The sequence below is a fragment of the Penaeus monodon genome, chromosome 3 (genome assembly GCF_015228065.2).
Source record: "Penaeus monodon isolate SGIC_2016 chromosome 3, NSTDA_Pmon_1, whole genome shotgun sequence".
NCBI classification, from domain to species: domain Eukaryota; kingdom Metazoa; phylum Arthropoda; class Malacostraca; order Decapoda; family Penaeidae; genus Penaeus; species Penaeus monodon.
The window spans coordinates 53,577,495-53,589,994 of NC_051388.1; the positions used below are offsets into that span (position 1 = coordinate 53,577,495).

General features: G+C 37.7%; 1 protein-coding gene across 1 annotated transcript in view; it reads left to right on the plus strand.

The window, feature by feature from the left end:
- Positions 1-10,141, plus strand: part of LOC119597104 (ATP synthase subunit b, mitochondrial-like) — a 10,876-nt gene extending 735 nt beyond the window's left edge. The window contains exons 2-5 of the mRNA XM_037946578.1: positions 7,313-7,498; positions 8,394-8,557; positions 9,112-9,300; positions 9,637-10,141. Coding sequence (XP_037802506.1) covers positions 7,313-7,498; positions 8,394-8,557; positions 9,112-9,300; positions 9,637-9,816 — 719 coding nt within the window. The 3' untranslated portion in view covers positions 9,817-10,141. The remainder of the gene's footprint in view (positions 1-7,312; positions 7,499-8,393; positions 8,558-9,111; positions 9,301-9,636) is intronic.
- The last annotated feature ends 2,359 nt before the right edge of the window (positions 10,142-12,500 follow it).

Consider the following 12,500-nt stretch of genomic DNA (forward strand, 5'->3'; position numbering starts at 1 on the left):
TCACTTAAAAAAAGAAAAAAAAATAAGTATGGAGTGTTTGCCTTGAGGAGAACTAAGCCACTATTCATCTATGGCAAAAGGCGCGCAAATCGAAAATAAAGGAGATACAGGACAGAGAAGAGAGATCAACCCTTCATTTTCTAAGTCCGGTAATTGTTACCGAGAGCGACACACCCTCCCAGAGACTAAGTTCCAAAATCAGATTTTTTATATTTTTCCTCTACCCAACGATCTTGGGGGATGCGTGGGGAATCGGGGGTTGAAGGGGGGGGATAATGGATAGCACTGGATGTCAATAGGAACCTGCAGAAATCAAAGAAAGTGATTTATGAAACGTAAAAAAATCGATTTTTTTTTTGAAAACCCGAGCCAAACATTGTCCGACAAACGAAGTAAACAGGCACAGAAATGCGATTAAAATTGGCTAATGAAACTCGACGGACGTTCCCGCCATCTTTGAAAGTCGACGGACCGCCGCACCAGTTTTCGAAAAACTCTACGGGAATAAAACCCGTGGTTTGGTAAAAATATACGGGATTTTATATAATCCAGATCCCCCGTGGTAATCGTGCATTGCGTCCTAACCAATAAACCAACCTAACCTTAACTCAGTGGGATTTATACACTTCTTCTTCTTTGAGCTTTTCCCATTTATTATGGGGTCGCTGCGGCGGATACAAACTTTCTCCAAGTCCTTCTGTCCTGAGTGTCAATCTCCTTTGCGCCAATGGACTGCATCTCTGCCTTGATGTTGTCCATCCACCGTTGCTTCGGACGTCCTCTTCCTCTTCTTCCCGGTGGTTCCGGAGTAAGCATTCTCTGTCCCACGTAATTCTCCTCTCTTCTCTTCACATGCCCATACCACCTCAATCTCGCTCTTCTGCTTCTCACCCCGACATTTGTTACTCCCATTCTTTCCCGGATGTCCTCATTTCTTACCCTGTCTTTCATAGTAAGACCACACGCCCATCTACACATTTTCATCTCAGCCACCTCCAATCTCTTTAACTTTTTGGTCTGAGGGACTGTTTCTAACCCATACAGCATTGCTGGCTGGATCACGGTTTGGTGTATTTTTCCCTTCACTTTTATGGGTATCCTTTTGTCGCACATCACCCCAGACATTCTTTTCCAATTATTCCAGCCTGATTGGATCCTTCTGCTGATCTCCTTGTCGACACCTCCATCCGATTGTAGCAGACTACCAAGCTACTTGAATTCTGTTACTTCTGGCAGCTGTTGGTCGTCCATCAGTACGCTCCCTCCTTGCCTTCCATTTAAACACATGTACTCTGTCTTTGCTCTTGACACTTTCATTCCTCTCTTCTCCAATCCATTGTGCCACCTCTCCAGGTAGTGGGATTTATACACTACGATCTATATATTCCCTAGCCAGAGGGCTATGCCCCCTGGACCCCTGTGCTAATATTTACACCTAGCCAGGGGGCTACGTCCCCTGGACCCCCAGGGTAAAACCACATACCTTTATATCGCGAAACACTGAACGTTTCTTCACTTCCGTCTATGGTCACAATTGCTTGGTTTCTAATCACTTTTTTCACCATTTGGGGCACTTGATGGGTTCAAATATCAGGCTGTGATAGACTGATGTCTATTTGTCCTGTATATCTACAATATGGCTCTCAAAATGACCCGGAATCGACGCAGCACTCGAAATAAAACATTACTCACTGGTGTTTCTCGACGTAATGGCATTGCACAGCCTGTCAAATCTCCTGGTGGCAAACGCGTAGGCGCTCAATGATATTGTATAAAATAGTGTAAATAAATACCAAAACACGTAAAAGATGCATCATAAAAGTAAAAGAATCTATTAAATAAATGAAATTGGAAATTCAGGCACTGGTATTTACAAAGTAATCATTCTTACAAACGCGTAGCAATACAAGAACTACTTGCTATATCGCATTAATGAGTTACGCGTCGCATTTGTTTTGGTCCTCGCAAGGTAAACATGGATGGGGACTTAGTCACAGAGCAGTGTTCTGCAGGGCCTATTTTTGTCATTTCCCGGTTAATATAAGGCTGCTGCAGATTTACCTATATTTTTTCCTACTCTATTTTTTATGGTCTACAAGATGGCAGTGTCCATTTTTCTCTATCTCAGTGCGTCACTCTCTGTAACTTTAACTGCATTTTTTGTGCTTGTGTTACACATTTCCGTTCTGTTCTTATTTCAGCCTGTTTTACTCCATAATTTCCCTGATCTCCATGCCTTCCCCAGCTATCGGGACTTGTCAAATCACATCAAGATTGTCGGTTGGAGAATACGACGGAAATAATCATTAGATTCGTTCTCATCACACGAGAATAAATCTATAGATTTAAATATTGTCAGGGAAGACTTGATTGTCATAGTTTAAAATTAACCAAAATAGAAGGAGCTGCAGTACTACAATCATGGGTGAATATTGTGCCCTGATAATTGACTTTTGATGACTGTTAAAAGAGCTAATGTAAGACTGACAGGTTTTTTGCCCTGGAAACGACAAACTCAAACGGTAATGCTGCTTTCAACACTCCTTGTCTTGCTTGTCCAGACAGCTCTTCAAGGTCGCGTCTGAACCTCTGGGACCATTGTTGTCTACAGTGCAACCAGCTAAAAATTTTATCTTACTGGTGTCTTAATTTTACATGTTGCATAGTGTTAGTAATTCCTCTGATGTATAGGTAACTTCCCTCCAACAGACAAATTCAAAATAATGGTTAACCTTGAGGACATGGAATTTTAGTGGTTAATGTTACCGAGAGCTCGACACAGAGGTCGAGGAAAATGGACACTGCCATCTTATAGAGCATAAAGAATAGAGTAGGAAACAATACAGGTTTATTTGTAGTGGCCTCATATTTACCGGGAAATGGCAAAAATATATGTCACTGCTCAGACTAAGTCAACAACACCCTCAGTCAGCCAGTCATTAATTCATTTTCTATCGCTCCATTTTATACATTTACTATACGTCTATTTTCTATAATGATCGCATTTTCTGTTGATGAACCTGGAAATCATTTCTAATTAGTTATTTATTTTCATTATTTTTTCCACATTCCTCCTTACTTTTCCTAATTTTTTTATGCTACTCTCTCTTTGGTTGCTTTCTCAAATGTATTTGCATTTTTATTTCTTTTTTCCTAATCATTTCTATTATCTATTCTTAACTATTTAACATTATTGCTTGTTTACCTTAATTGCCTCCCATACTGGAACAATGCGCACTGTCAGTCACTTCCTCAGTTTCTTTTAAGCTTTTGCCAGGGCAGGACCTTCAGACTTCTGTGGTCAGTGACATGGGCTATATTTGATTTTATATTTAAATATTATTTTATTAGTACTGTTGCTTTTATCATCATGGATGATTAATGTTAGTGATGAATGTTAATGGGAATTTTTGCAACATTATGGTGGCCAAGCTGACCTCTTGCTTGATGTGTGCTGGTCACACTGAGCGTTTCTTAAGAGTCTGCACAAAGTGTCTTTCAATTTCCAAACAAGACTATTTGTGATTGTGCAACTCATCTGTACCTTCTACACTGACGGTATGTGTTTCTTTTCTATAACTAATGTCTCTTGGCACGAAGTACTTATAAAGAGTGGGTGTACAAGGGGGGGGGGGGATTCATACTTGACAATATGTGGAATTGCTAAATTGATGAAATTGGACACTTGTGTATGACTTTTTTTTGGGGGGAGTGGGGGGAAATTGAAATAAAAGTTTTATTTATGTATACACATTGCAATTTGTTCAACCCCAGTCCTTCACTGGTACCCAGTGGATTAATGTATTGTTGAAACTGGGAGAAAGCAATTCCTAGAAATTCAGGATGTCAATAGGAAGCTGCAGAAATCAAAGAAAGTGATTAATGAAACGTAAAGTCAGTTTTTTTGAAAACCTGTGCCAAACATTGTCCGACGAATAAAGTAAACAAGCACAAAAAAACAATTAAAATCGGCTATTGAAACTCTATGGATGTCCCCGCCATCTTTGAAAGTCTACAGAGTAACGCGCCAATTTTCGAAAAATTCTACGAGAATAAAACCCATCGTTTGGCAAAAATCTATGGGGTTTCACATAATCCACATCCCCCGTGGTAATCGTACATTGTGTCCTAACTAATAACCAACCTAACCTTATCCCTGTGGGATTTATACACTATGATCTATATATTCCCTAGCCAGGGGGCTCTGCCCACTGGACCCCCAGGGTAAAACACATACCTTTATATTGCAAAACACCGAACGTTCCTTTTTTCACCATTTGAGGCACTTGATAGGTTCAAATATAAGGCTGTAATAGACACTAATGTCTATTTGTCCTGTATATCCATAATTTGGCTTTCAAAATGACCCGGAATCGATGCAGAACTTGAAATAAAACATTACTCACTGGCCTTTCTCGATGTAATGGCGTCACTGGCTGTCAAATCTCCTGGTGGCAAAACGCGCAGGCGCACAAGGATATTGTATAAAATAGTGTAAATAATTACCAAAACAGTATAATGAAAGTAAAAGAATCCATTAAATATATGAAATTGGAAAAACAGGCACTGGTAATTACAAAATAATTGTTCTCACAAGGGCATAGTAATACATGGACTACTTGGTAGATCGCAGTAATGAGTTACGTACCGCATTTGTTTGGTCCTCGCAAGGTAAACATGGATGGGGACTTAGCCTCAGAGCGGTGTTCTGCAGGGCTTATTTTTGTCGTTTCCAGGTTAATATAAGGCCGCTGCAGATTTACCTATATTGCTTCCTATTCTATTTTTTATGGTCTACAAGATATCAGTGTCCATTTTTCTCTATCTCAGTGTGTCACTCTCAGTAACATTAACTCAAGTATTGTTTCATAGTATATAATGAGTGAGGGATTAAGCTTTACAGTGTGAAAGCACTAAGTTAAGGCAAATCAAAAATATTCTTGTAAAGTACAAGAAGTTGCAATCAGTAAAAGAAATAGTATGCAGACACGATCACTTGAACATTGTTTAGTGTAGGGGATCATTCCTCCCTTGGACCTCCCCTCTCGTCTCAACTAATTTTGCACTTCTTTTCCTTCTCTTCTTTATCCCCTTCTTTTGTCCACATCCTAAGGTATGAGAGCCACACTGAAAAGATGAAAAGCTTGCTTTGTGTCAGTCCTGAACGGCCTCTGGGAGCCATTGGCATTGTATTCCCTTGGTTAATCCCCTAGCTCTTTTCCTGTATGAAGACCCAGAGAGGTAGATTGTTTAATTTCCCCACTTATGTCACTCACTATAGCCAGTAAGGAAAATATTTTACTTTAAGAGGGGAATCAAGGCTTGTTTCTTCCTCTAACCAATCTAAATTTGATTTTGCTGGTTTCCTGACCCCTGCCTTTCCTTTGATCACAAATCTAACCACAGATGTTAACAGCCCCTTCCTCTGACAATACCCTCCTCTTCCAACAATGACTCCAGAAACAAGTAGGCAAAGTTTTTCACAGTCGTTCTGATTGTTCACACCATGTGAGTCCCAAGCTCATGCACTATCTACCCTGATTGACCTCACTCCTCCCTTAACCCCTCGATGACAGTATAAGAAACCACTCGGCATCACTGACTTCGGTGACTTCTGGCAACCATCCTGCCATTTGGCTTGGGAGTCCATGTAGTACATGTAGTGGAATTTTCCGTTAGACGTCTTCTAGCTCATTGCGACGCATGCCATACCCGGCAGACACATAGATACTCCATAGTTGATCTAATCGCCCTGTACTCTACCTTCTTGCCCATTTATGAATCCCTGCAGAACTCTTACTTGCTCTCCCTTCTTTACCCTTTTCACTACCATACTATCCATACTATCCAACAACGCTTTATGTCCTTAGACATTTTATCCTAATGGTTAACTCATTTTTATCCTTTTCACCACAATACTATACCATAGTGATATGACCTGTGATGTCTAGCACATTTATTGGTTTTAACCATTAACCATCTGTAGACATGAATGATAATGCCACAAATATAGGAAAAAATCCACTTGGTGCTCCCGAGTTTTCAGCTCTTATCTTGCTGTGCGTAATGAGGTTGAAAAAAATATTTTCTGGAGGGTGTTAGGGGATCTATTGAGCTAATTCTGCTATAAGAGAACTATCATTGCACCCAAAGCCATTGAAGTTCATTTACCTTTGTAAATTATTACATATTTACAAATCATCCCCTCATCACACCTTAAAAAAATTGGTGTAGATATATAATTGTTTCAAAGATTATTTAGGCCTTGATATTGATCACAATTTTTTTTTGTATTCCGAAAATTACTGAAGCATATTAGAGTAAAGATACTTCTTTTTCCAAGGAAATGTCTTGGAAGTTTTGTTGAGAATGTTGTTTTACAAGTCAAGTAACTCAGATACTCAAAATTAATATATACATGCATTATCCTCTCCGGTTTTGGTTTAATTTTGTGTACACAAAGATAGCTCCAGAAACAGTCAGGAAAAAAACATTTACTAAACCTATTAAAACCTGCTGAACCCCGTTCTTTGATTTTTTTTTTAAAGAATGGTTATTATAGCTATTATTGTTGTTAATATTTGATGGTGATTGTGATGGGCATCATGATGTATAACTAATGAAAGTAATAGTAATAGAGGAACCTTTATTTATTTATTTATTTTTTTTTTTTATTCAAGAAATAAAGTAACTTGCCAAGGTCACTCAGGCCTAGTGATTGACTTCTTGTTGACTAGTTGCAAATAATGTCATCTGCTTACAAATTCAGTAAAAGAAAATCACAATGTATGTATGTGCTTGGTGTCAGTGGAATAAACTGTTAAATACGGTCATCACAGAATTAACTTTGTATTGGGCAAGTTTGGCATGAAATACTATTTAAAATTTTTGCTGAATTCCATACAACCTATTATCTGAGGTTACCCTCCAGACATTTGATTTGCTCCAAACATTTGTAGTGAGAGATTCATTAAAAATTCAAGCCATAAAACAGCACAATTGTAACAATTTCTGGATTTGTATATCATGATACTTCATTATAACAACTCAAAAAACATCTAGAGTCCTCTACTCTCATGGTCCTCTTTTGTAATGTGAATTAGATGGTATATAAGTGAGGAAGAGAAACAGTTTGCGGGAAGAAAAATAACTAAATTTCTTTAGTATTGTCTGTGACATTTCCAATTTATATATATAACTTAGCGTATTCATGTTGTTGTATTTCATTAGTGTGTATTGTATTACTTTTTTTTTTTTTTTTCATTTGTCTTTGATGGTGATTGTTATTGAGTTTTTATATTCATATTTACAGTACAGGAAACCAGACCTTTTCTGGTGGCTGTGCGGCCAACAAGCACCACTGCCGTTAACAAGGCTACAGAGCGCGATGAGGTAAACTTCCCCCGCCGCGTCAGGCCTATTGAACCTGGCAAGGTGCGAATGGGCTTCTTGCCAGAGGAGTGGTTCCAGTTCTTCTACTCAAAGACTGGTGTCACTGGTAAGATCATCATTTCTGATATGTTTTGGAGATGTGTATCTGCATCTCAGTCTTAACCCATTTGATCTGGATGCTTCATTCCCCATTTGGGCTATTAGGCTTGTGTGAGCAGACACACTGCAGGTGTGCGGCTTGTAGGCTGGGCGCAAACAAACCCTCATGTGCCGGTGACAAGAATCCATGCCTCCCCTTTGCAATGTTATTTTGTCTTTTTCTGCACAAGCATTTTTAGCTTTTATGCCATTTTTCAATGTCACTTGATTTGCTTTGTTTTCCTTGCACAGGCTCTGTATTCTCTCTCTAAGTAGTCTATAATTCAGTGCAATAATAATAATAACATTGTAATTTTTATATTTTCATAATATTAATTTTTCTGTACTATAACCTGTGTGCTGCTGGTCAGGTGGGCAGGAATAGAATCCTGAGCATGGAAATGGTTTATCCTCCAGTCATGACCCATAGACATTACATTCCACACTTGTTTATCGATGGAAATAATGCAAAAACCTCTCCCTAAATACCATAACGAGTCTAATCACCTTCCAAGAGGTTCATGCACTTGTGGCAAGTCTTTCCCACCACCACGGCCTTCATCCAAAATGCTCATGAAGGCAAGTTCTTCTCACCCTGGTCCATGGCATGTTTATGTCCCCTCAAGCCAGATTTTTACATGAAGTCCTGGTCATGGCATCCAGGTCATAGGGGTATTTTATAGTCTTGGCAAAAGATAGTGAGAATAAAAGAATATCAGTTATTTTGATAAAGCTCATGCGACTTGTAAATTATTCAGAAATTTCAACTTTTGATGAAATGTCATAGTTCACTTTGAATGCTCCAAAAGGAGAATGAAGTTGAACGCTTTTCCTGTGCCATTAATGCTGTAATCTATTCACAGGCCCTTATATGTTTGGAGTTGGCCTTACCACCTTCCTCTGCTCCAAGGAAATCTACGTCATGGAACACGAGTTTTACACTGGTTTGTCCATTTTCGTCCTGGCTATGTATGCTATCAAGAAGTTGGGCCCTGGTATTGCCAACTATTTGGACAAGGAGATTGAGGTATGTGCATGGTTTTTATTACATGTGTTGATCATCATCATCAGTAATTTCCATCATCATCATCAATAATTTCCATCATCATCATCAATAATTTCCATCATCATCATCAATAATTTCCATCATCATCAATAATTTCCATCATCATCATCAATAATTTCCATCATCATCATCAATAATTTCCATCATCATCATCAATTTCCATCATCATCATCAATTTCCATCATCATCATCAATTTCCATCATCATCATCAATTTCCATCATCATGAATAATTTCCATCATCATCATCATGAATAATTTCCATCATCATCATGAATAATTTCCATCATCATGAATAATTTCCATCATCATCATCAATAATTTCCATCATCATCATCAATAATTTCCATCATCATCATCAATAATTTCCATCATCATCATCATCAATAATTTCCATCATCATCATCATCAAACATTGTCATTAAGAATTATCAATAATAATCACTAATATCACTAGTTAAATCAAAGAGGACTGTGACTATTTAAGAGTTTGAGTTTTGAAATTTTTCTCAACAGGATATTGAGGGCAGCTGGGTGAAGTATCGCGAGGATAGTGTCAAAGGTCTCAAGCAGGCTATTGAAGATGAGAAGGCCGCCCAGTGGGAAGCTGAAGGTCAGAAAATACTCTTTGATGCCAAGCGAGAAAATGTTGCACTCCAGCTTGAAGCTGCTTACAGAGAGAGGCTGGCAACTGTTCATTCTGAGGTAGGTAAAGCAACCTCTTCGAAAGGATGCTCAGAAGTTTTTCTTCAGTATTTAGATGGCATAGTTTACACCTTCCTCATCCTCTTCCTCTTCAGCTCTGACTGCTAGTAACGTAGTAGTACATACTTAATTTTGTATGAGTACTTCAAACCTCATACCCCAAGAATTCTGGGGTTGATTAAAGTCTGTAAAACATCAAATATTGGTTGAGAGTGGGATAAGAATATCTTAAAAATCTTTTTATTAGATCATCTTTTCAGGGGAGTAGTATGTTTACTGTAATTTATAAATATCTATTGGTTGTTAAAAAACTAAACTTGATATAATTATTTGCAGGTCAAGAAAAGGTTGGACTACCAACTGGAGACTGCCAACGTCAAAACTCGCATTGAGCAGAAGCACATGGTTAACTGGATTGTAAACAACGTTAAGTCCTCCATCACTCCTGCTCAGGAGGCAGCTGCTCTGAAGCAGTGCTTTGCTGACCTCAAGGGTCTTGCTCCCCAAACTGCCTAAATTATGAATATTTTTCTATTTTGAGCTTTTTTTTTTTTCCCAGTCAGATCATATTTAGCTGTTTATTTGTATAGAAAATTTTATTCCATAACCTTTTGGGCAGTAGGTCTTATTGGGTTCAAGATGACATCAGCATTGTGGTTGTGGTTCATAGTGGAAATGATGAGCTTCTCATTCCATTGTCATTAATGTAGTTTACTTGATGCTCCACAACAAACCAATAATGAATAACTACCAGTGACAAAACCAAGTGTACTATGTACAATTTTCTTAATAAAAATTTATGTACAGTGGATATGTAAATAAATGACAGATGTCAGTTTAAGACTGTTTTCTTAAATTCCCTCTAAGTATAAATTTGTAAATCAGGTAATAACTATCTACCTGTAATTATTATTCAATAGCCTACTTCATGGTCCATTAGAATGGTAACAATCATCTTTAAAATTGTATCACGAAAAAAAAAAATTGGAAGTAGTTAATATGAAAGCTAAAAACCTTTATACTAATAACTTTCACTACAAACACGATTGAGTGTAATATACAACTGTGATTAAACTGTAACACCACATCATGGCTCAAACTACCTCAGTAATAAAACTAAACCATACTATTAACCAGTACCCTTCCTGAATACTACTGGAGAAAAGATATGTTTTACATTATTTCGAAAAAGTTAATTGAGTCCTCTCTATGATAACTGAATAAATACGAAGGATTTTTTTTTCTGCAAATGTTTATACTCGTTACACCAAGAAGAGTAACGAGTATTTAAAAGACAGCTGCTGCTAATTGAGAAGATTTTCATGGATTTTACTGTTTCATTAGTCTTGTATTAAGTCTGCATGAGCAGGATGAATGAGAGCATTTTCCTTTACTAGGATTTTGGGTAATGTTGCTAGAATGTACCATAAAATGTGTGTGGAAATGGAGAATATTAAATATAATTACTTCAGACTTGCAAGTGTTTTGAAGTCCACACCAAACAAAACCTAGAATGAACCTTCATATAAGTTTAATATTTCTCTGCACTATTGTAAGACGAGGAAATTCCACTTCTATACTCTTGATAAACCTGAAGTTTAGGTGTCAAACTAGAATAATAAATATTCATGTTGAACGAAATACATTTGAAAAAGGTAAGACGAGCATTTCTTCCAATTTTCAATGGGGATTTTAAAAATTCCTTAATTAAATCATATAAAGATATTAAGCCCCCCCCCTTTCATTACTCATTATTTGTGTGGGGAACTTGGGAGGCGGAGACTTAGGCTTTAGGTAGACCTCAGCCCTCGCCTCCACTAATTTTGCATTTTCTCCTTTCCTTGTCCCTCTTTTCTCTTTTATCCTCTTGTTCTATACACTTATCCTAATCGTTAACTCATTTTTACCCTTTTCGCCACAATACTTTATCAAAATGCTCCCAACTCCATTAAATACTGACCCTTCTGACAACCTTTACATTATGTCCTACCCCATCAGCTCCCCCTCTCTGCTCTTTTCACTACCATACTACCCTCTGTAACCTATAACTTTACCCCAAGCACTAACGCTTTTCGCTACTAGACTTTACCGTAGTGCTATGTGACCTTCGATATCATATAGCACTTCCTTACATTGGACCCCAAGCCTCACGCCATTGCTAATGACCTTAGATGCTGACGTTCCAGAAAGTTTTCAATATATAAAATATCGAGCTATGTCCCCCTCCCCCAACCCCTTGCTCGTTGTTCTCATGGGCTGCTGAGGAGATGGAAACTGGTGCCCATGTCGTGGGTCTTAGCCGTTGCCTCAACTGATTTTGCTTGATCTTTTCTTCCCCCCCTTTCCTTTTCCTTCCATTCTTTATCTTCTTTTCTCCACTTGTCTTAATCATTAACTCATTTAACCCCATTCGCCACAATAGTTTATCATAATGCCATTTGACCTTAGATGTCCAGCATATCTATTTGCTCTGAGTAATAACCATTCTGGGATCCATAAACATCGGGAAACTTCTTCACATATGGAGATGCAAAGGTGACTTGCTTTACATGCAAATGTTGATACTCTTACATAAGCAATTATCTTTTGATTGTGAGCAAACCATACATATTTTGCAAGATACATTGCTTTTATACTTACAATGCATTAATCGCATCAAAATAATATTACATGTACACACCTTTCTACTTAAAAATGAATATATCAGCTATGAAACGAAAATAGCTCGAGAAATACAGGTAACCAGGAGAGCAAAGTCAAAATATGTATCACAGTGCACAAAAAAAACTGTTCACCTACACATCAGTAGGTGAACACATCACATCACATCACATCACCTACACATCACATCAGTTTTATATATATAAACGCAGTGACGGCAAGGGCAAGAGCAAGTCTATATATGAACCCAATTATTGAGGTAGACTTTTTTACACAAAGGCTCCTTTTTTACATCAAAGACCACTTTTCCTTGAATTCATTTTCCCGCGAACTCGTGTTTTTTTTTTTTTTTTTTTTTTTTTTTTTTTTTTTTTTTTTTTTTTAAGGACGTATTACTCGGCCTTATTCGCAAATTTGACTGGTTCCCCGTTCCATTTCCCTCTTTCTCAAAAAGAAAAAAAGGGGTATATATATATATACATATATATATATCTGAATATCAATTCAATATACCTTGATTTCTTTGTCATTTTAGGAGG